A 24,189-nucleotide genomic window follows, 5' to 3' on the forward strand; every position below is an offset into this window, starting at 1 on the left:
AAACAACAAAGAAGATTGATGTTGAGGAGAAAATGAATCACTCCAGTTCAGTGAACAGACTATAACACAGCATCCACAACTTTCCCGTCCAAAAGCAGAACCTAGTAACTCACTTCAAACCTTGAGATACTAGGTTTTTCTGTTGTATCTACACGGTTATGTGGTAGTTGCTAGGTCCTGCCATGTGCGTAACAGCTTACTTACGGAACAAATTACAATATCGCATACACTAATGTAAAGCATATCACCTAGTAACTCCAAAATTATTATCAGCTCAGTTTTGACCAAAATTTAGTTACTGGGTTTTGCCTTTGGATGGGAGAACTGTGTAGGCCAGGCCTGGGCAATTATTTTGACTCGGGGGCCACATTTAGAGAAAAAAAATGTGTCTGGGGGGCAGGTATATCTATTTTTAGGGACACTAATACAAAACTTCACAATAATGTCAGATTGAATGCTATAAACTTTATGACAGACCGCCTTAAAAAAACGTAATGGAATTTTTAATTTTTCTACGAACGATAAAACACTGAATATCGACAAAATAGAATGTCACACCCCCAATCGATCGACATATTTTACAATTAAGTGAAACGCAACAAAAATGCAACAAACAGTGAAATATGAACGCAAAGGGTACAAAAATAAAACCACCTACAATCTTGATATATCACTAAGCTTTAGAACTTTGTTGTGAAAAGCTCCTTCTGCGTCTGTGGAAACGCTTACCGACCACACTGCTTGGTGCCTCGTCTGAGCTGTTGTGATGTAGATTACCATAGTAACTAATTAGATTACCATAGTAACTGGTATATCATCCATAAGCGCAGATTCCAACCACTGAAATACTTTGTATTAGGGGTGTAGGGAAAAAAATCGATTTGAATACAAAATGCGATTCTCACGTTGTGCGATTCAGAATAGATTCTCATTTTTAAAAAAATTGATTTTTTTTTTTTTAATCAATCCAACAAAACAATATACAGCAATACCATAACAATGCAATCCAATTCCAAAACCAAACCTGACCCAGCAACACTCAGAACTACAATAAACAGAGCAATTGAAAGGAGACACAAACATGACACAGAACAAACCAAAAGTAGTGAAACAAAAATGAATATTATCAACAACAGTATCAATATTAGTTATAATTTCAGCATAGCAGAGATTAAAAATCCCTCACTGACATTATCAGACATTTATAAAAATTAAAAAAAAAGAACAATAGTGTCACAGTGGTTTACACTTGCATCGCATCTCATAAGCTTGACAACACACTGTGTCCAATGTTTTCTCAAGGATAAAATAAGTCGTATTTTTGGTTCGTTTAATAGTTCAAACAAATTTACATTATTGCACTCAGTTGATAAAACATTGTCCTTTACAATTATAAAAGCTTTTTAAAAAAAATCTACTACTCTGCTAGCATGTCAGCAGACCGGGGTAGATCCTGCAGAAATCCTATGTATTGAATGAATAAAGAATCGTTTTGAATTGTAAAAATATCGTTTTTCAATCGAGAATCGCGTTGAATCGAAAAAAAATCGATATATAATCGAATCGCGACCCTAGGAATCGATATTGAATCGAATCATGGGACACCCAAAGATTCGCAGCCCTACTTTGTATAGTTCAAGACTTACGGTAATTTGAAAACATCACTGCACATCATAATGCCAGCTACAGTTTCCATCTTAAAGATCTAAAAAAATTATTTGGGAAACATCACTGCACATCATAATGCCAGCTACAGTTTCCATCTTAAAGATCTAAAAAAATTATTTGGGAATGTCCGGCGGGCCAGATTAAAAAGCTTAACGAGCCTTAATTTGTCCAGGTCTGGTGTAGACTAATGATAGTATATGTGCTCTGATTTTGGTCATCTCCAGCAGAATGTCTTCAAGTGTTAAGGATAATGACGAATGTGCTCCACCAATGAGTGTCCACAATGGTTTACTTCACTCGATGGCAACAGTTGAGCATGTCTGGGACACTAGCTGAGGAAGTACAAAAAAAACAGTAGTACTGAATAGTACATAGAGTTTTCAATGAGAAAGCATCAATAGCAAACACTGACAAGCCAAGTAGGGAAAGTAAGCTAGATAAGGGACAGTGGTATACTGTATATCAGGGGCATCCAAAGTCTGGCCAGGGGGCCAGTTATGGCCTGTAGACTAAGTTTTGTTTGCCCTCAGGATGGGCGATGTGGCCTTAAATCTATATCGCAATATATATTGCAGCCCCCTGCGATAAAAATATACATCACAATATATTATTTTGTATAAAATTGATAATAAAACCCAGGGTTTCCCGCGGAGTTTGTTGTTAAGACATCCGCCTTAACAACAAAGAGCCACCGCATAACCTAAAGTCTTAACAAGCTGCTCCGCTTAGTTCTGCCTCTGTCAGTAAATCTATGCAGCCCCCAGCATTGTCCCACCCACAGAACCATCTGATTGGTTACACGCAAAGCGGTAACAGCTAATCAGCCGTGCGTATTCAGAGCACATGGAGTCAATGCTCACGGCACAGGCAGAAAGAACAGACAGTGGAGTGAGCAGAAAGGTGTTTAACAGGTGAGCAGAATGCAGCGGACTCTCCCCAAATTATAATAAACACCTCCCGGTCAACTACTAGTAACATTACTATGAGCCCGTTGACGTTCCCGAAACATAAGCAGCAGCTCAGCTCGCTCGCAGTCCTTGAGGTGAAGGCTAATTAGCTTTTAGCTTAACGTTAGCTCATTTTTCGGCGTGTTGTGCGTGCCTGCGTATGTTACGGACAGCAAAGTCCTGTCTGTCTGAGAGACAGACAAGCATTATTGACCTACAATAACAAAATTATTTCACTTTACCTTTTTCTGTGTTGATTGAGCTGTGTTGAAGCAGCAATAAAGGACATTGATATAATAATGATGTTGATGTAATAATGTAAGTGTATCATAGAGCCTACATGAACTCCATGGTGTTCAGGGATGAATACTCTCTCCTTTTGTTATTGTACTATTTTTTCAGCTATAGTTACATTAACCATTAGTAATTTAGCAGCCAAGTTTTGAATAGCAGGGTACTTGCTATCACATGTTGATAAAAAAAATATAACATTTACATAATAAAAATCAACTACAGGCTTCCCAAATCCTGTAATGAATTAATCATGATGAGTTGAACATATGAACACATTTCAAAGGCTTATTGCAAACGCTAATTTACAGTAAGTCATTCATTTAACTTAGTCATTATTTTGTCTTAGTAAGTCAATATTTACTAAGTGAAAACCATGACATACTTAGTATCTCAGGTAAGTAGGACGGTTTTGTTTTTAGTGTACGGAAAAAATATCGAGCTATATATCTATATATCGTATCAGTCTGTGCTGGCCGACACCCCCTTTCCCCTATAGAGACACCACTTTAACTAACAACTAACAAATTTTCTGAGGGAAACACTGTGACCATTTCAAAAGGGGCTACAAAGGCTCCTAATTTGGCTGCTGCTACATACTGCGTCACTTCCTGTTGTATCATCTTATCCAAACTATTATTATTTCACTTCCCTATTTAGTGTTAATAGCGGATACTTTCTGTCATCACATATTTCTGTCTACACTTCTGTTATGATGTAACAAGCACTTGTTTGGATACATTACATTATTTGGGGCAATACAATACTGCAAATTTGTCTAATCGATTCAATACCAAGTCGTTTAATGGGCAGTATTGGCCATAGCAATGTAAAAACTGATATTTAAAATGTTCAAATTCGTTAAATAATTACATTTTTTCTTTTCTTTTTTTTCCCCATTTATAATTATTTTTTTTAATTATCTTTCTAGCTATCATTATGTATACGTATTGTTGCATTTTAACAACTTTATTGTTGATAATAGAGGTAAACTATTGGTTTTGTTCATGATCAATAGCGCTTTTTCTACTGGTATTAGTATTGCTCCAGTTTTAGTGTAAAAATGCTCATTGTCATTACTATATTATTTATTTCACTAACTGCTTATTTGCTATCACTTTTACGATCATATTTGTACATATTATGTATGTGCTGGTGTTGTTGTTGTTGTTGTTATATTTGCTGTTGTTGTTTTTGTCTCTCTGTTTAATCCCCCTCTTATCCCCACAATTTCCCCCTCTGTCATCCTTTTTTTTCTCATTCTATCCCCTCCTGCTCCGGCCCGGCTGCACCAAATGATAATATAAATACATTTAATAAAGTCGAATTCAAATAAGGCAATAAGAGAAGTATCCTACACTTCTCTTTTGTAAAGTAATCTGAACAGCCGATATGGGCATCAACTATATGATTTGCCTGAGAAACTGGACAGGACAAAAATAAATAAATAAATAAAAAATAATAATAATAATTACATTTTTGATCACAATTATAATCAGACAGAAACACAGAAGGGCGTTGTAACAATATACATTTTTCTTTTTAAATGATTTCCTACTACTACTTGACTGTAGTAGTAGGAAATTAAAGTCCTCCTGTCTCCATGGACTTATTTGCAAAGTTTGTGAACAATAACAAAAATATTTTTGGGGGACAATAAAAAATATCAATTTAACCTCTGTAGTATTGATTCGATCACATAAAATTAAACTTGGTCTCTGATTTTCATCCACATGTCATCCATATATCTGTACCAAGGACTTGGAGCTGTTCTCTTAAAGGCCTACTGAAACCCACTACTACCGACCACGCAGTCTGATAGTTTATACATCAATGATGAAATATTATCATTGCAACACATGCCAATACGGCCGGTTTAGTTTACTAAATTACAATTTAAAATTTCCCGCGGAGTTTCCTGTTGAAAACGTCGCAAAATGATGACGCGTGTTTGTGACGTTATTGGTTGGAGGGGACATATTAGCTCAGGCTAAAATTAATCTCTTTTCATCGCGCAATTACACAGTATTTTGGACATCTGTGTTGCTCAATCTTTTGCTATTTGTTCAATTAATAATGGAGACTATAAAGAAGAATGCTATTGGTGGAAAGCGGTGGATTGCAGCTGCCTTTAGCACCGAAACACAGTCGGTGTTTCTTTGTTTGTTGTGAAGCTTTAACACAGAGCGGTCAAGCGCACATGTTTCTCTACGTCAACCAGCAAGTTTTTGGATGGGGAAATTGTGATATTAAGTCGGCTCTTACCGGAGACTTGAGTGGATTACGCGACGTCATTCTGCAGCTCAAAAAGGCAGCTGTGATCTTAGCTCCACGACTTCTCTCAGAGACACTGGCGTTCACCGCAGCCATCCGACTTTCAGGTATGACTTCATAATCTCACTAAAATACTATTAACACAATAAGCAGATAAGGGATTTTCCAGAATTATCCTAGTAAATGTGTCTAATTACATCTAAAACGGTCCCACTGCCGCCGCCTGGAGCCGTCGCCTTTTCTTTTTTTTTTTTTTTTGTGCTTCACTCTAACTTTCCTTATCCACAAATCTTTCATCCTCGCTCAAATTAATGGGGAAATCGTCGCTTTCTTGGTCCGAATTGCTCTTACTGCTGGTAGCTCACATTATAAACAATGTGAGGATGTGAAGAGCCTTCACACCGGTGACGTCACGCACACATCGTCTGCTACTTCCGGTACAGGCAACGCTTTTTTATTAGCGACTAAAAGTTGCGAACTTTATCGTCGATGTTCTCTACTAAATCCTTTCAGCAAAATATGGCAATATCGCGAAAAGATCATGTATGACACATAGAATGGACCTGCTATCCCTGTTTAAATAAGAAAATCTCATTTCAGTAGGCCTTTAAAAGAGCTCAGAGCTCTCTTTTCCATGTCCGCTATGTAAAAGTTTGCTACTAATGGAGATATAGGTGATCCCTTGGCAATACCACGTTTTTGTGGGTAAAAGGTTGCCATGATTTGAAAGTATGTAGTGTTAAGGCAAAGTTCCAGCAAAATGCAAATCTGGTCTGGGTTTTTTAGTGTGGATCTATCTTGTAAGGTGCGATCACCTAGTAAACGTTGCCTGACTGTCTCTTCTGCATCCTTGGTTGGAATACAGGTGAACAGAAGGGTAACGTCCAATTAGGGCTGTGCGATATGGCCTTTTATTAATATCTCCATATTTTGAAGTCATGTCGTGATACACAATATATATCTCGATATTTTGCCTTAGCCTTTAATTAACACCTAATGCATATAATCACACCATTATGATGATTCTGTGTCTACATTAAAACATTCTTCTTCATACTGCATTAATATATGCTCAATTTAAACTTTCAAGTAGAGAGGGAATACACAAGTCAATTTACCAAAAGTGTATTTATTAAACAGTTATTAAGCAGTGGCACAAACATTTATGTCATTTCAAAACAGAAAGTGCAAGATTGTCAGTGACATTTTAAAACAAGCTATGAGTGCACTTTTGTGCATGATGTCACCACGATGACATATCGAAACAACACTGAATTAAAGTGCACTTTTTGTACAGAACGCAACTACAATAGTTTAAAACAAATAAAGTGCACTTTTGTGCATGATGTCACACAAGATATTTCAATAACTGTCAAATAAAAATGAGCTGCATAATAAGAAATCAAAATGTTTATGTTCTTGGCTATGTGGTAGGTTACTGAGGACATTATCTCTTCCTGTTGTTGACTAATTTTTTCATATGGCGTTGATCTGGAAATGGTTGCTTCGGCATTTTGTTGGTATGGCATCGAATGGAGATGTTGACATGCGGAGTTTCAAGCACTCTTCATTCTGGGTGCTACTTTTTGTAGCAACGCTTTTGCCACATACTTGTTCGACATCTTCCTGCTTGAAGCCAAACCACCGCCAGACGATGGACCCCGCGCGGTTTTTCTTAGGAATTAATTCTTCCTTTATTTGTTACCAGATTCTCACCTTGTTTCTCTCGTATTATCACTCGCACCACGCCGCTAGCATCACACCTAATGTTACCCATGTTGCTACATCTCTGCTCAGCGAGGGCTTATGAGGCGACAATATGTGACGTATGTAGAAGGTGCGCTTGTTTTAAGTCTCTGTGAGAAGGAGAGACAAGAAACGAGTTAAAAAAGCCTGTAGTACAGGGATCTCAAACAAAACTCACTTTCCCTGGGGGCCACTGGATGCAGAGTCTGGGTGAGGCTGGGCAGCAAGAAAATACTTCTTACAAAGGAATATTGCATCTCCCACTTTTCCTGGAATTGTCTTTGCTCATCACAAACCTTTCTCTTCACTGCAGTCTTTAAAAATGACATGTTTGGGGTTGTGGAATATATTTGTTGTTTCCGCAATGTGTGTGGTTCTGCTTTTCCTCCTTACAGCAACACGGCGGTTGGCGTATAATAGCCTGGAAAGTACGGGGATAGCGACTGCAAAAAAGTGACGGCTCCCGATCCGGCGTCACATATATGTAGTGTTCATCGTCTGAGGCAAAGCAAATTAAACAATTAAAAAAAATAATAATAATAACTGTTTGAATTGGTCCAGGTTATCGGGGACTGTTAATACTGACGGACAGGTGTTGCGGTGTGACTGCAGCCAGGCAAGTAAGAAAACTCTCATCTCCATGGCAAAGTATCCGTCACTTTCACTCATTTGCCACTTTTCCACTAATGCAGGGGTAGGCAACCCAGAACGTTGAAAGAGCCATTTTGGACCCAAATAACACAACGCTGTCAAGCGCCATTCTTATAAAACTCGGGGGCCGCACTAACATTAAACTTTCATATTTAGGTGGGGGCCGCGAAATGACGTCTCGTGGGCCGCAATTGGGCCGTGTGTCTGAGACCCCTGCTGTAGTGTAATGCCCACAGCTAAAAGCAACTGCGTGAGAACGTATACGTGAATATCACGATTTAGTCATTTTCTATATTGCAGAGACAAACCCACAATATATTGAGTACCATATTTTTACGAATATTAGTGATGGGACCTGCAGTTCTTTTGACTGTACTGAATCACTAGAATCAGTTCCTTAAATTGATTCCTTCAAAAGATTCGTTCACCGAATCACTTCTGCAGCAGCAGTTCTGTGTGCAGGTCGGCGAATCATCAGTCAGTCAGTAACAGCTTCCCCAGCGGCAGATCTCGGTGTGTGTGTGAATCTGACAAGATAATAATTTATTTTAAAATTTGCTACAAATATTATTTTCTTTTTTTTTCTTCTTCTTTTTTGTGTGACCTCTCCATGAGGTGTCCATGACATTTTAAAATGGATCTGAAAACAAAATAAATAAAAAAGTTTTTTAAATCGTAAAAATTACATACACATTTACAAATGGTATTATTATTTTTACATTTTAACATTTGACTCGACAACAAAATTGAAATATATTCTTAAATGTGTTTGAAATGCAATTATTTTCTACATTATTATATTATATTTATTTTAACAATTCATAGTGGACTTGACAAGATAGAATAAATGATTCTAAAATGTGTTAGACGTTTTCTTTTTTCGCATTACATTTTATTATTTTAACATGTAATGTTTCTAACAAAACATACATGTATTAAAAATGTAATAAAAATCACTCTTCCTTTTATATCACATCCAATGTGTTTTTTTTTTTTTTTAAACAATTATGATCACTCTAAAAGCGGTATATAATAAACACAATATGAAAAATAAAATAAAAAATGTGTGCAGGTCGGCGAATCATGAGTCAGTCAGTAACAGCTTCCCCAGCGGCAGATCTCGCTGTGTGTCAGTTCGCGAACGACACAAGCCCTCAGCACCCAATGAACGACGCACACAGTGACTGAACGAGATCCTCAATGTGACGTCATCCTCCGCGACACAGTCACTTCTCTTTCAGTATGTTCGCGAACGTGATTCACGTCGCGACACAGTCAGTTCCCTGTGTCAGTACGTTCGCGAACGTGATTCACGGGATTCACGTCGCGACACAGTCAGTTCTCTGCGTCAGCACGTTCGCGAACGTGATTCACGTGAATTGCGCCAGTTCCACTCATACCGGCATGATCGCGGCGGAGCTCAACTGAACTGAGAAAGGAACGAATCAGTTCATGATGTGATTTGGTTCAGTACGTTCACTCAAAAGTTTCATTCGTTCGAACGAATCGTTTGCAAACGACACAACACTACCGAGTATAAGTCGCTCCAGAGTATAAGTCAAACCTGCCGAAAATGCATAATAAAGAAGGGGAAAAAAAACATACATAAGTCGCACTGGAGTATAAGTCGCATCTTTTGGGGAAATGTATTTGATAAAACGCAACACCAAGAACAGACATTTGAAAGGCAATTTAAAATAAATAAAGAATAGTGAAGAAACAGGCTGAATAAGTGTGTTATATGACGCATAAATAACCAACTGAGAAAGTACCTGGTATTTTGACGTAACATATTATGGTAAGAGTCATTCAAATAACTATAACATATAGAACATGCTATACGTTTACCAAACAATCTGTCACTCCTAATCGCTAAATCCCATGAAATCTTATACGTCTAGTTTCTTACGTGAATGAGCTAAATAATATTATTTGATATTTTACGGTAATGTGTTAATAATTTCACACATAAGTCACTCCCGAATATGAAAAAAACTGCGACTTATAGTCCGAAAAATGCGGTACATCGATATATCGCCAGAGGTGGGTAGAGTAGCCAGAAATTGTACTCAAGTAAGAGTACTGTTACTTTAGAGATTTATTACTCAAGTAAAAGTAAGGAGTAGTCACCCAAATATTTACTTGAGTAAAAGTAAAAACTATGTTGTGAAAAAACTACTCAAGTACTGAGTAACTGATGAGTAACCTGTTCGTTTAATGATTACGGCAACAAATAATACACAAAAACATAAAAATAGCAATGAGCAAATTCAGAGCCAGGAATATCTCTTAAGCAACTAAAACAGTATTATATATTAAATAATAATACATTAAAATAAAATAAAAATTAAGGCAAATTGAGCCACAATAACTTAACAGCACCATAGGCTCAGTAGGCATTTATTTATTGATTGAAACTTGTATTAGTAGATTGCACAGTACAGTACATATTCCGTACAATTGACCACTAAATAGTAACACCCCAATAAGTTTTTCGACGTTAATCAATTACTTAATAAATGACCAAGTTGAGGTGATCTACCTCATATATACACACACACACACACATATACACATATATATATATATATATATATATATATATATATATATATATATATATATATATACATATACATACATATATATATATATATATATATACATACATACACACATCATATATATATATATATATATATATATATATATATATATGATATATATATATATACATACCATTATATATACAGTATATCATTTATATTTATTTATTTTGCCGTTTTTGTTCACATGTTAAAGGTGTTTTAATGAATATACATGCGTGTTTAACATATAGATTCCTATCTTTAATGAAGACCAGAATATAAGTTGGTGTATTTCCTGATTCTGATGACTTGCATTGATTGGAATCAGACAGTATAGTGCTGATAACGTCCCGGTTTTCAAATGGAGGAGAAAAAAAGCTCCTCCTTCCTGTCTAATACATCATGAAAGTCGTTGGTTTTTGGCATCTTATTTGTCCAGCTTCCATATTCGTTTTTATACACTTTACAAGAAATACATTGGCGGCAAACTCCGTAACTTGCTAGTTTGTTTGCGCTGGCTTTCGGAGACTCTTATTTTGATAGCGCAGGCGCGATGGAGCTGCACTTTTATTGTGAAGACAGGAACTGTGCGATCAATCTTTAGGCTTTTGAAATAAAAAGTGTCTTTTTTCCTTTAAACTTTTGACTGATTGGTTGATTGATTGAAACTTGTATTATTAGATTGCACAGTACAGTACATATGCCGTACAGTTGACCACTAAATGGTAACACCCCAACACTAAATGGTAACACCCCAATAAGTTTTTCAACATGTCGGGTCTACGTGTGACGGTCACGTGACCACCTGGCTCTGTTTGATTGGTCCAACGTCACCAGTGACTGTATGTGATTGGTGAAACGCAAGCATGCGTAGATCCTACTTTGAATGTGTGTCTGACAAAAACAAAACAAACAAAGCGTGCATTAACAGATCGATTAAAAAAAAAGTAGCGAGTAGCGACCTGATTGCAGATAAATGGAACAGAGTAAAAGTAGCGTTTCTTCTCTATAAATATACTCAAGTAAAAGTAAAAGTATGTTGCATAAAAACTACTCTTAGAAGTACAATTTATCCCAAAAGTTACTCAAGTAGATGTAACGGAGTAAATGTAGCGCGTTACTACCCACCTCTGTATATCGCCTATTATTTATTGCCACCTTTCCCAATGTAATTATAGTTTCATTCTTGTCCAGTTTTAGATCTGTCTTTTAATCAGGAAGCACGCCCTTTTCTAGAGTGGAAATGGACATAATTAAATATATCCAAAAAAAGACCCACTGACATTTTTTTTCTTATCACAATATATATCGCAGGATAAAAAAAAAAAAATCGCAATATCTTGCTACCCTGCATTGCAATATTACTCTGCTTGTGGGTATACAAATACACAATCAGTGTTGGTGTATGCTAGCTGTGACATTATAGCCAAACAGTTCCACATGGAGAGTACACACTAAACTACTCCAGCTTTGTAGTTTATACGTTATACCATGCGATTGTTTGCTTCAAAACCACACTTTCTATTTTTATTCTAAAGAGAAACCATTACAATACGGAAGAGAGTTGTGGCTGTCTCGTGCGACATCAAACATCAAACTTGAGGGTCAGATTCATCAGTGGCTAGTGGCCATCATATCACGATTGAGCTGCCTGCTTAAAACCTTTACCGTAACCAGGCAGGGATTAGGAGTCACTTCCTGACTGGCTTCATCTTGAAAAGTCATTGTGATAACATGTTGACGTGTTAGTAGATCCCATTATACCAAGGCTGCAAATAAGGGTTATTTTTAAATGTTAATTAATCTCATGATTACGTTCCCTGTGGCTAATCAATGTAGTGTGTCTAAGACGCACACTTACTCACAAATAACATGTGCTACCATAAAATCAACATGTACAGTAAATATAAACTAATTATGAACAGCACACATTACCCAACATGCATTAGATCAAAAATATTCTTTGCCAATTAGAGAGTGGTATTGTTTCAGCAGCAGAAGCATTTAAGTCTCACCTTAAAACTCATCTGTATACTCTAGCCTTTAAATAGACCTCCTTTTTAGACCTGTTGATCTGCCGCTTCTTTTCTTTTTTCTCCTATGTCCCCCCCTCCCTTGTGGAGGGGGTCCGGTCCGATGACCATGGATGAAGTACTGGCTGTCCAGAGTCGAGACCCAGGATGGACCGCTCGTCGGGACCCAGGATGGACCGCTCGCCAGTGTATCGGTTGGGGACATCTCTACGCTGCTGATCCGCCTCCGCTTGAGATGGTTTCTTGTGGACGGGACTCTCGCTGCGGTCTTGGATCCGCTTGAACTGAACTCTCGCGGCTGTGTTGGAGCCACTATGGATTGAACTTTCACAGTGTCATGTTAGACCCGCTCGACATCCATTGCTTTCGGTCCCCTAGAGGGGGGGGGTTGCCCACATCTAAGGTCCTCTCCAAGGTTTCTCATAGTCAGCATTGTCACTGGCGTCCCACTGGATGTGAATTCTCCCTGCCCACTGGGTGTGAGTTTTCCTTGCCCTTTTGTGGGTTCTTCCGAGGATGTTGTAGTCGTAATGATTTGTGCAGTCCTTTGAGACATTTGTGATTTGGGGCTATATAAATAAACATTGATTGATTGATTGATTGAATTGAATCCTGGCGGTCCTTTTAGGCATCGATTCGCGTAAAATCTGACGGTTTTGTTACGGCACTTAAGTTGTGTATGAGTGTAGGCCCGGTTGCTGACTTCAGCACTTGGCAATCACTCCAGCGGCACTGAGAGCGGACTCAGCCAAACTACCTCTAGGTCAGGAGTCTCGGACACGCAGCCCACGAGACGTTATTTTGCGACCTCCACTTTAATATGAAACTTTAATGTTAGTGCAGCCCGCAAGTTTTAAATGAATGGCGCTTGACAGCGTTGTGTGCGGAGATGAAGGAATCTACCAATCACGGTGTGGTATGTGGCTCTCGATGGCCGAACATTGACGTCACTTGCGTGATACAAGCAGAGAAACGTTTTTCCGCTTTTCCACTAGAGCCGCACACGCTCTTCCTCCCTCCGTCCCTTCCTGGCTCGCTCGCCTGCTCTCTCTCTCTCGTGTTGTCTCTGTCACTTTGTGTGTGTCTCCCTCTCGCTCCTTTCCCCGGCGCCGTAGAGATGAGCGGTCCGTTAGCTTCCGAAGCACTCCGCCGAAGGACGGAGTGATAATACAAAACTGTGGTGTACTGGACACCAGCGCTGATACTCCGACAGAGAGTCGCCGGGCGAATCAGACGTGTAACAAATTAGGCGTGATGTTAGCCCGTTTGGGGCTAATTGTGCTACCGTGACTGTAAACTCCACAGCGAGCCCCCCCACCCCTCTCCCGTTGGCTCCAGGCCGAGACGATTTTTGTTATTTGGGTCCAAAATAGGTATTTCAACGTTCTGGGTTGCCTACCCCTGCATTAGTGGAAAAGCGGCAAATGAGTGAAAGTGACAGAAATGTTGCCATGGAGACGAGGGTTTTCTTACGTGCCTGGCTGCAGTCACCTGTCCGTCAGTAATAACAGTCCCCAATAACCTGGACAAATTCAGACAGTTACTTGTTTTTTTTAATTGTTTAATTTGCACTGCCTCACATTACTTAATTCTCATGTTGTTTCATTTATATTATGATTTTATTTTGGGGTAAAAATAAAAATAAAGACATTTAAAAATATATTTTTTAAGAAATCTGTTCTTGCGGCCCAGCCTCACTCAGACTCTGCATCCGGTGGCCCCCGGGTAAATTGAATTTGAGACCCTTGCTGTAGGTAAAGTTGCAATTTTTAATGCCCAGAAAAAAATTGACTCAAATGCGCCAACGTACGTTAAGTAGGGCTTCATATTTGCAAAAATGCGCAACTTTAATGCTAATATACAGGTGTAACTCAAACGTTTTCAATATCATGCAAAATTTCATTCACGTCAGAAATTCAAATTCAAATGTGAAAGTAATATGTGAAATAAACTCATTACGTGTGATATTTTAAGCCTTTATTTGTTATAATTTTGATGATCACGCCTTACAGTTTTTAAAAAGCCAACATTTTAGATTTTCAATTTGAGGTTTTCATAAGCTATAACCCATAATCATCAAAATTATATCAAAATAAGGCTTAAAATATATTGAGTTGCTTGTTATGAGCCTGTGTCAAACATTACTTCCACCCTGTAAATATACAGTAATTGCTAAAATAAACAAACCCTTTCACAGCATTCTAATTATTTGAGTTTCTCTTGCACATTGCCTTTGCTACTGACATTTTTCTGATTAGCTTTAGCGATTTTACATGCCAATTTCAATACTTTCAAGTTTTTTAATGGAAATTACAACTAAGATCCATGTTACAGTTGAACAGCTGGTGCGTAAAAAGTACAAAACTTACATTACTAACTCTTTTAGGGGGCAACCAAAGACTGGATTCAGCAAGGGCTGAACTGACAAGCCAACACACCATAAACCAGACACAACTTCCATTTAACGTCTCGGACTTGCAACTTATCGTGATACTTGCAAATGTGATAATCAAACAACATATAACAACTGGACAACAGTTACTATAATCAGTTCAGATTTTAATGTTGCAATAAAACATGAGATTGTTGTCATGATCCATAGTCCGGATCATGTTTTGTCATTTTCTGTTATTTTTGAACTCCCTTAGTTCCTGTTTTGTGCACTTATAGGTTTGTTTTGGTTTTCTATTGCGATTAATTGGGTTCACCTGCCCCTGGTAAGTGTTCGGCACGCTCACCTGCAGTCCAACACTAATCAGAGAGCTTTTTATTCACCTTGCTCGCCACGCTCAGTCTGGCTTCCATGTTTGCTGTACGCAACAGGTTACGTTGGTATTTCTCGACTCAGAGTTTATTATTTCTGCGCTAAGTGGTTATCTTAGCTTTCCGTGCGATCGGCATCTTTTGCTTGTTTTACTGTTTTTTGGTACATCATGTTTGATTGACGAAGATTAAATCATGTTCCTACGTGCAGGTCCTGTCCGGAGTCGTCCGTTTGCATCCCTGGGGAACGAATCTCGCAGTAAGCTGCAACCTCGCCGTAAGAATTTGTACTATCAAAAACAATATCTATTAACACACACACTAAAAATTGGGAATGTTGAGTATTGGTATTGATTCTCAGGTACTTGGAAATGGTATCATATTGGTTCGAATATGAATGGTACGCCCTCCCTATTGCCAATTAACAGCCTTAAGGTTATTGTGAGTTCTTCCGAGGATGTCGTAGTCGTAATGGTTTGTACAGTCCTTTGAGACATTTGTGATTTAGGGCTATATAAATAAACATTGATTGATTGATGCATTGATTGATATTCAAAGGTTTATAATAGAAGCGTGACAATATATCAACATTCAACCATACGAGGTGATTAAGTTTTTTCTCTCTCTGTCAACTCTTTTCACAGTTTATTTTATTTTAACCATGATAGGAATAATATAATAACAAAACATCATATCACAATGACTGCCACGACGTCTTAATTATCAGGAATACCGTATTTCCTTGAATTGCCGCAGGGCATATAGTATGCGCCTGCCTTCAATTACTGCCGGGTCAAACTCGCTTCCCAAAATAATTGGCGCATGCTTAGTATTACCGCCTGGTCAAACTCGTGACGTCACGAGTGACACTTCCCCTGTCATCATTTTCAAAATGGAGGAGGCTGATTTCAATACCGGTAATTTGAAATTGCATAAAGGGAAGAAGATTAAGAGCTTTTCAGTAGGATTTAAGATCCAAGCTTGCATCACACTCAAATTTTTACTGCATACCTTTGGTAAGTGCCAGGGTGAGAAGAGGTTTTAAAATAATTAGCGCATGCTTACTTTTACCGCATGCCTTTGGTAAGCGCAGGAGTGCGAAGAGGTTTTAAATTCATTAGCGCCCCGGCGGCAATTCAAGAAAATACGGTACTTTGCGGCTTCACGTTCAACCCAACACAGACACCGAAGTTATTTCCAGTGAGGCGCAATGAGATTTGATAAAAAATAACATGTCCTTAATCTTACCATAGCATCTTCATTCTCAGCTAAGTCCATTTCGAGATCCGATGACCAAACGGGCCCATGCATGTTGTGCCGACACGCTAAATGGTCTTCACAAGAACCCCATTGAAGTTCTGCCATTCGAAAGAGCAAATATGTCTTCTGTAAAGTTAGACTACGACACTGCTAGCAGAGGCTCCATTCAAAGCCACGCTCACTCATTCACTCCAACAGACTTTCTCCTGCCGTCTCCTTTTGCTCCGTCTCCCTCACACACGCGCCACTGACATCAACTGAAGAAGATAAACCGTCTGAGACGCTCCGGCCAAATCCCTATTAGCTTCCCGCTTTGTGAGGTCAGAGGAGCCTAGAATGGGACCTAATCTCGCTTCGGCAGCTAAAATTAACCCAAGTTAAAAACATAACCCTCTATCATGACCCCCTGCACTAGCATGGAATGAGAGAAGAACAAACAACTATTTCAGCCAGACGATAACGCTCCACCCTGCGGAAAAGAGTCCTACTTAAATCTCAGTGCAGGTGAAGGTGCTTAATACGAAGATGATTTGTGGAAACGTTTGACTATGGGGAATAATTAATTTGAAAAGAATGAGGATCTCAATTAGGGTTGGACGATGTATCAATATACACGATATATCGCGGGTTTATTTAAAAAAATAACTATATCGTGATATTCGAGTATAGGTTCTCACGCAGTGCTGGCATTACATTACAGGCTCTCCTCGCTCTTTGTTGTCTCTCCTTCTCACAGACAACACACGTCACATACTGTCACGTCATACGTATACGCCCTCGCGGAGCAGAGAGGTAGCAGCATGGGCAACGTTAGCTGTGATGCTAGCAGAGCCGTGCGAGTATACAAGAGAAAGAAAGTGCGAATGAAGGAATAATTACAAACCCTGTTTCCATATGAGTTGGGAAATTGTGTTAGATGTAAATACAAACGGAATACAATGATTTGCAAATCCTTTTCAACCCATATTCAATTGAATGCACTACAAAGACAAAATATTTAATGTTCAAACTCATAAACTATTTATTTTTTTGCAAATAACAATTAACTTAGAATTTCATGGCTGCGACACGTGTCAAAGTAGTTGGGAAAGGGCATGTTCACCACTGTGTTACATCACCTTTTCTTTTAACAACACTCAATTAACGTTTGGGAACTGAGGAAACTAATTGTTGAAACTTTGAAAGTGGAATTCTTTCACATTCTTGCTTTATGTAGAGCTTCAGTCGTTCAACAGTCCGGGGTCTCCGCTGTCGTATTTTACGCTTCACAATGCGCCACACATTTTCGATGGGAGACAGGTCTGGACTGCAGGCGGGCCAGGAATGTACCCGCACTCTTTTTTTACGAAGCCACGCTGTTGTAACACGTGCTGAACGTGGCTTGGCATTGTCTTGCTAAAATAAGCAGGGGCGTCCATGAAAAAGGTGGCGCTTAGATGGCAACATATGTTGTTCCAAAACCTGTATGTACCTTTCAGCATTAATGGGGCCTTCACAGATGTGTAAATTACCCATGCACCCCCATACCATCACAGATGCTGGCTTTTGAACTTTGCGTCGATAACAGTCTGGATGGTTCACTTCCCCTTTGGTCCGGATGACACAATAATGAATATTTCCAAAAACAATTTGAAATGTGGACTCGTCAGACCACAGAACACTTTTTCACTTTACATCAGTCCATCTTAGATGATCTCGGGCCCAGAGAAGCCGGCGGCATTTCTGGATGTTGTTGATAAATGGCTTTCGCTTTGCATAGTAGAACTTTAACTTGCACTTACAGATGTAGCAACAAACTGTATTTAGTGACAGTGGTTTTCTGAAGTGTTCCTTAGCCCTTGTGGTGATATCCTTTAGAGATTGATGTCGGTTTTTGATACAGTGCCATCCGAGGGATCGAAGGTCACAGTCATTCAATGTTGGTTTCCGGCCATGGCGCTTACGTGGAGTGATTTCTCCAGATTCTCGGAACCTTTTGATGATATAATGGACCATAGTTGTTGAAATCCCAAAATTTCTTGCAATTGCACTTTGAAAAACATTGTTCTTAAACTTTTTGACTATTTCCTCACGCAGTTGTGAACAAAGGGGTGTACCTCACGCCATCCTTTCTTGTGAAAGAATTAGCATTTTTTGGGAAGCTGTTTTTATACTCAATCATGGCACCCACCTGTTCCCAATTAGCCTGCACACCTGTGGGATGTTCCAAATAAGTGTTTGATGATCATTCCTCAACTTTATCAGTATTTATTGCCACCTTTCCCAACTTCTTTGTCACGTGTTGTTGGCAACAAATTCTAAAGTTAATGATTTTTTGCACAAAAAAAAAAATGTTTATCAGTTTGAACATCAAATATGTTGTCTTTGTAGCATATTCAATTGAATGTGGGTTGAAAATGATTTGAAAATCATTGTATTCCGTTTATATTTACATCTAACACAATTTCCCAACTCATATGGAAACGGGTTTTGTAATTCCCAAGAAAAACGTCTGGCGGTGGTTTGGCTTCAAGTGGGATTATGTCAAACAGACAACCACAATTTGTCAAGTGTGGAGCAAAAGTGTTGCTACAAAAAGTAACATTACAGCTAATATGTAGCATCATTTCAAAAGTCACCTGCTAGAGAATGAAGAGTGATTACTCCGCTGGTCAACATCTCCATTCGGTGTCATACGCCAACACCATCAAAATGCCGAGGCAAACATTTCCAGATCAACACTATGAAAAAAATAGTCAACAACAGAATTTAATAACGTCCGTAGTAACCTACCACATAGCAAAGGACGAACACTATTTGATTTCGTATTATGCAGCTCATTTTTATTTGACACTTAAAATGTCTCTGACATTCTTGCACTTTCTGTTTTGGAAATTACATGAACGTTTGTGTTACTGCTTAATAACTGTTTAATAAATACACTTTTGGTCAATTGACTTAGTTGTGATTTCCTTCTCTGCATAAAAGTTTAAAATGAGCATATATTAATGCAGTATGAAGAAGAATGATTTAATGTAGACACCTAGAATCATCATACGGCTGTGATTATATGTATCAAGTGTTAATTCAAGGCCAAGGCAAAATATCGAGATATACATCGTGTATCGCGATATGGCCTAAAAATATCGAGATATTAAAAAAAGGCCATATCGCCCAGCCCTAATCTCAATGGATATTTCTCAACTCCTTTTTTAACACCAATGTCATATAGAACAGACAAGGCTGTGCGATATGTCTGAAAACCGTATCACGACATATGTGTTTTATTCATCAGTCAATATCGTAAATTTTTGTTATTTTCCTGACCCATCGAAAATAATATATATTGTATCAGAATCAGAACAGTTTTTATTGCCATTGTTTGAGTACGGGCTCACAAACTAGGAATTTTTCTTGGTGCAATCGTGCAACATAAAACATATAATACAGAATAGGTAATAAATAGAGCTGCGACTGAGCTATCAGATCTTGTTATTGTTAATGTGCCTGATGGCCGGGGGGAAAAAAACTGTTCAGGTGGCGAGAGATGTGGGTCTGGATAGTTTGCCGAATTAATTTCCAATGAGACACAATGAGATTTGATAAAAACAACAGGTCCCTAGCATCTTCATTTTCAGCCAAGTCCATTTTGAGATCCGATGACCAAACGGACCCATGCATGTTGTGCTGTCACGCTAAATGGTCCTCACAAGAACATAAGACGTTGTGGCAGTCGTCGTGTGGTATCATGTTTTGTTGTTATCGTATTCCTATCATCTCCCATCAGCTGAACATGAATATATAAACCTTTTTATTCAAATGCAACCTTACTCTGATTATATAAACCCCTTAGCTGTCAAGGCAGCGAGGAAAAGAAACGCCAACACAACCATGGAAAACACTCAATGTAAACAATATTCTAAAATTACATTGAACCCTTAAAGGGGAAGTGCACTTTTTTGGAATTGTGCCTTATTGTTCAAAATCATCATTATGATAGACATGATGACAGATGTATTTTTCTATGCATTCTAAATAGGGCTGGGCGATATATCAATATATCGCGGGTTTGTCCCTGTGCAATATAGAAAATGACTATATCGTGATATTCGAGTATACGTTCTCACGCAGTTGCTTTTAGCTGCGTGCGTTTCCCACTCTTTCTTGTCTCCTTCTCACAGAGACTTAAAACAAGCGAAAATCTTCTTACATATGTCACGCGTGCAACGTCACACGTCCTCCCCGAGCACAGAGGTAGCAGCATTGGCAACAGTAGCTGTGGTGCTAGCGGTGCGTTGCGAGGGGTAATACGAGAGAGAGAAGGTACGAATCTGGTAACAAATGGGGGAAGAATAAATTCCCAAGAAAAACAGCATGGGGTGCATCGCCTGGCGGTGGTTGGGCTTCAAGCGGGAATATGTTGAACAATTATGCAGCAAAAGCGTTGCTACAAAAAGTAGCAGCACTGCTAATTTGTGGCATCATTTGAAAAGTCAGCCGCTACTGCCTGTCAACATCTCCGTTTGGTGCCACACCCACAAAATGCCGAAGCAACAATTTCCACATCTACACCGTATGGAAAAAAAAAAAAAAACATAAGAAGGAGATAACGTCCGCAGGAACCTACCACAGAACGAAGGGCATATTCTTTTCGATTTCCTATTTTACAGCTAATTTTAATTTGACAGTTATTGAAATATCTTTTGTGACATCATGCACAAAAGTGCACTTTATTTGTTTTAAACTATTGTAGTGGTGTTCTGTGCAAAAATTGCACTTTTAATTTAGTTTTGTTTTGATGTGTCATCTTAGTGACATCTTGCAAAAAGCACACAGTGTATCGTCTGGCAGTGGTTTGGCGTCAAGCGGGAGTTTGTTGAACAATTATGCGGCAAAAGCGTTGCTACAAAAAATAGCAGCACTGCTAATTTGTAGCATCATTTGAAAAGTCATTCGCTAAAGAATGAAGAGTGCTTGAAACTGCACATCGACATCTCTGTTCGGTGCCACACCCACAAAATGCCGAAGCAACAATTTCCACATCTACACCGTACAAAAAAAAATCAACAACAGAAGTAGATAACGTCCGCAGAAACCTACCACAGAACGAAGGACATACTTTCTTTGATTTCTTATTATGCAGCTCATTTTTATTTGACAGTTATTGAAATATCTTGTGCGACATCACGCACAAAAGTGCACTTTGTTTGTTTTTAACTATTGTAGTGGCGTTGTGTACAAAAAGTGCACTTTAATTTAGTGTTGTTTTGATATGTCATCTTAGTGACAATGCACAAAAGTACACTAATAGCTTGTTTTAAAATGTCTATGACAATCTTGCACTTTCTGTTTTGGAAATGACATGAATGTTTGTGCCACTGCTTAACTGTTTAATAAATACAGTTTTGCTAAACTGACTTAGTTGTGAATTCCATCTCTGCATGAAATGTTAAAAGTAGCATATATTAATGTAGTATGAAAAAGAATGTTTTAATGCAGACACATAGAATCATCATACTGCTGTGATTATATGCATCAGGTGTTCATTCAAGGATAAGGCAAAAATATTGCGATATATATCGTGTATTGTGACATTGCCGAAAAATATCGAGATATTAATAAAAAGCCATATCAACCAGCCCAAATTGTAAATATTAAATACATTTGATCAAAAGTCCGCTTACAAGGAAGCCTGTAGGAGCCCCTCTGTTCTGCCCATAAAGCCCTTAAAAACATGCAAACACCTCCATTAAAGTTTTAATACACATGATGTAAATATATATGTAATGTAGTGACAGTCTGCTGACATTACGATTCCGACTGCTACGATATTTATTATTCCCATTTAGATGAAGAATCACTCACAATCCTTGCGAAGCTGAAGTTGAAACCAAGCGTCTTTCATGTCGTAAATTGGCTGTCAAAGAGTATCAACTTGTTAGACTACGTCTTCTTCCTTTTACTGTCCAAGTGAGAGACATTCGTTATGTTCTAGAATAAAAGTTTTACGAGCAAGGAAATGAGGAAGCAGCTGATCAGTCGATGACGTCAACATTGGCGCACACGCTTGTGAACACACAGCAGCTATAAATAGTTTGTCTGTGTTAGCGTTTATAATAACCCATCCTTCCATTTTCTACCGCTTGTCCCTTTCGGGGCCGCGGGGGAAGCTGGAGCCGATCTCAGCTGCGTTCGGGCGGAAGGCGGGTTACACCCTGGACAAGTCGCCACTTCATCACAGGGCCAACACAGATAGACAGACAACATTCACACACTAGGGCCAATTTAGTGTTGCCAATCAACCTATCCCCAGGTTCATGTTTTTAGTGGTGGGAGGAAGCCGGACTACCCGGAGGGAACCCACGCAGTCACGGGGAGAACATGCAAACTCCACACATAACAATATCATTAATTTGGTTAATATTGAAGTCAGCAGATGTTAATGGCGTATTGTTGGCGTTTTTTGGATGGTTATTTATTGGGTTTTATGGGTGGAATAGAGGAGCCCCCATTGGCTCTACTGTGAGCGGACTTTTATTTATGTTTATCTGATATTTACAATGCATTAAAAGAAATCCATTTGTTGTCATGTCTTTCATAATGACTGAACAAAATAAAAAAAAAAAAGTGATGTTCCCCTTTAACAATAACAGGGTTTCCCACACATTCATTTATTTGTGGCGGCCCGCCACGAAAGAATTACGGCTGCCACAAAAAAATAAAATTAATTTTATATATATATATATATATATATATATATATATATATATATAATTTTATTTTTGGCTTTTGACTCGCTCGACCGCTCATAAAAGCAATGGGACTCTGTCTGTGAATGGCGCTTGTAGTTACGTATTATATAAATATGTAAATATTATATAAATATGTACATAAAGTGTTGTAATTATATTCCAACTCCGCGTTCTTCTTGGTCATCGCTGCCGCCGCTGCCACCCTTCCCCCCCCCCGCCGCCCGACCACACCACTACATAGTGGTGTGACCTGTGGGAAACACTGAATAATCTCTTAAAATAAAGGTGCGAAAATAAGGAATACGTGAGAAATGCTTAAAGGGGAACATTATCACCAAACCTATGCAAGCGTCAATATATACCTTGATGTTGCAGAAAAAAGACCATGTATTTTTTTAACCGGTTTCCGAACTCTAAATGGGTGAATTTTGGCAAATTAAACGCCTTTCTGTTTATCGGTCTTTTAGTGATGACGTCAGAACGTGACGTCACCGAGGTAACACACCCGCCATTTTCATTTTCACATTACAAACACCGGGTCTCAGCTCTGTTGTTTTCTGTTTTTTCGACTATTTTTTGGAACTTTGGAGACATCATGCCTCGTCGGTGTGTTGTCGGAGGGTGTAACAACACTAACAGGGAGGGATTCAAGTTGCATCACTGGCAAGAAATCTGCCGCCAGACCCCCATTGAATGTACCAGAGTGTCTTCACATTTGACCGGCGATGCTAAGACAGACATGGCACAGAGATGTATGGATAACCTGCAGATGCATTTGCAACGATTAAGTAAACGAAATCACAAAGGTGAGTTTTGTTGATGTTGTTGACTTATGTGCTAATCAGACATATTTGGTCACGGCATGACTGCCAGCTAATCGATGCTAACATGCACGCTAATCGATGCTAACATGCTATTTACACTAGCTGTATGTACATTTGAAACTAGATACCTACATTTAATGCGAAACAAACACTTACCAATCGACGGATTTAAGTTGCTCCAGTGTCACAAGATGCGAAAGTCCTGATCGTTTGGTCCGCACATTTTACCGGCGATGCTAATAAGGCAGCCATGCTATGGGCCACTTCATTAGGTACACCCACGCTATGGGCGAATAGCGTCAATAGCTATTCGCTCAATAGCTTCAGTTTCTTCTTCAATTTCGTTTTCGCTATCTGCCTCCATACTACGACCATCTGTTTCAATACATGCGTAATCTGTTGAATCGCTTAAA

The 24,189-nt window shown here is 38.7% G+C and overlaps 1 protein-coding gene across 3 annotated transcripts in view; it reads right to left on the bottom strand.

Annotated features, from left to right (window-relative positions):
- pkn2a (protein kinase N2a) overlaps window positions 1-24,189 on the bottom strand; it is a 131,847-nt gene that overhangs the window by 78,820 nt on the left and 28,838 nt on the right. Inside the window, exon 1 of one of the 3 annotated variants that reach the window (XM_061919874.1) lies at window positions 16,210-16,467. The exons of the other annotated variants lie outside the window; for them this stretch is intronic. Within the exon in view, the coding sequence (XP_061775858.1) occupies window positions 16,210-16,326 (117 nt within the window). The 5' untranslated portion in view covers window positions 16,327-16,467. Of the gene's footprint in view, window positions 1-16,209; window positions 16,468-24,189 lie in introns of those variants that run through there. 3 annotated transcript variants of the gene reach the window in all.

The sequence above is a fragment of the Nerophis ophidion genome, linkage group LG14 (genome assembly GCF_033978795.1).
Source record: "Nerophis ophidion isolate RoL-2023_Sa linkage group LG14, RoL_Noph_v1.0, whole genome shotgun sequence".
Classification (NCBI taxonomy): Eukaryota; Metazoa; Chordata; class Actinopteri; order Syngnathiformes; family Syngnathidae; genus Nerophis; species Nerophis ophidion.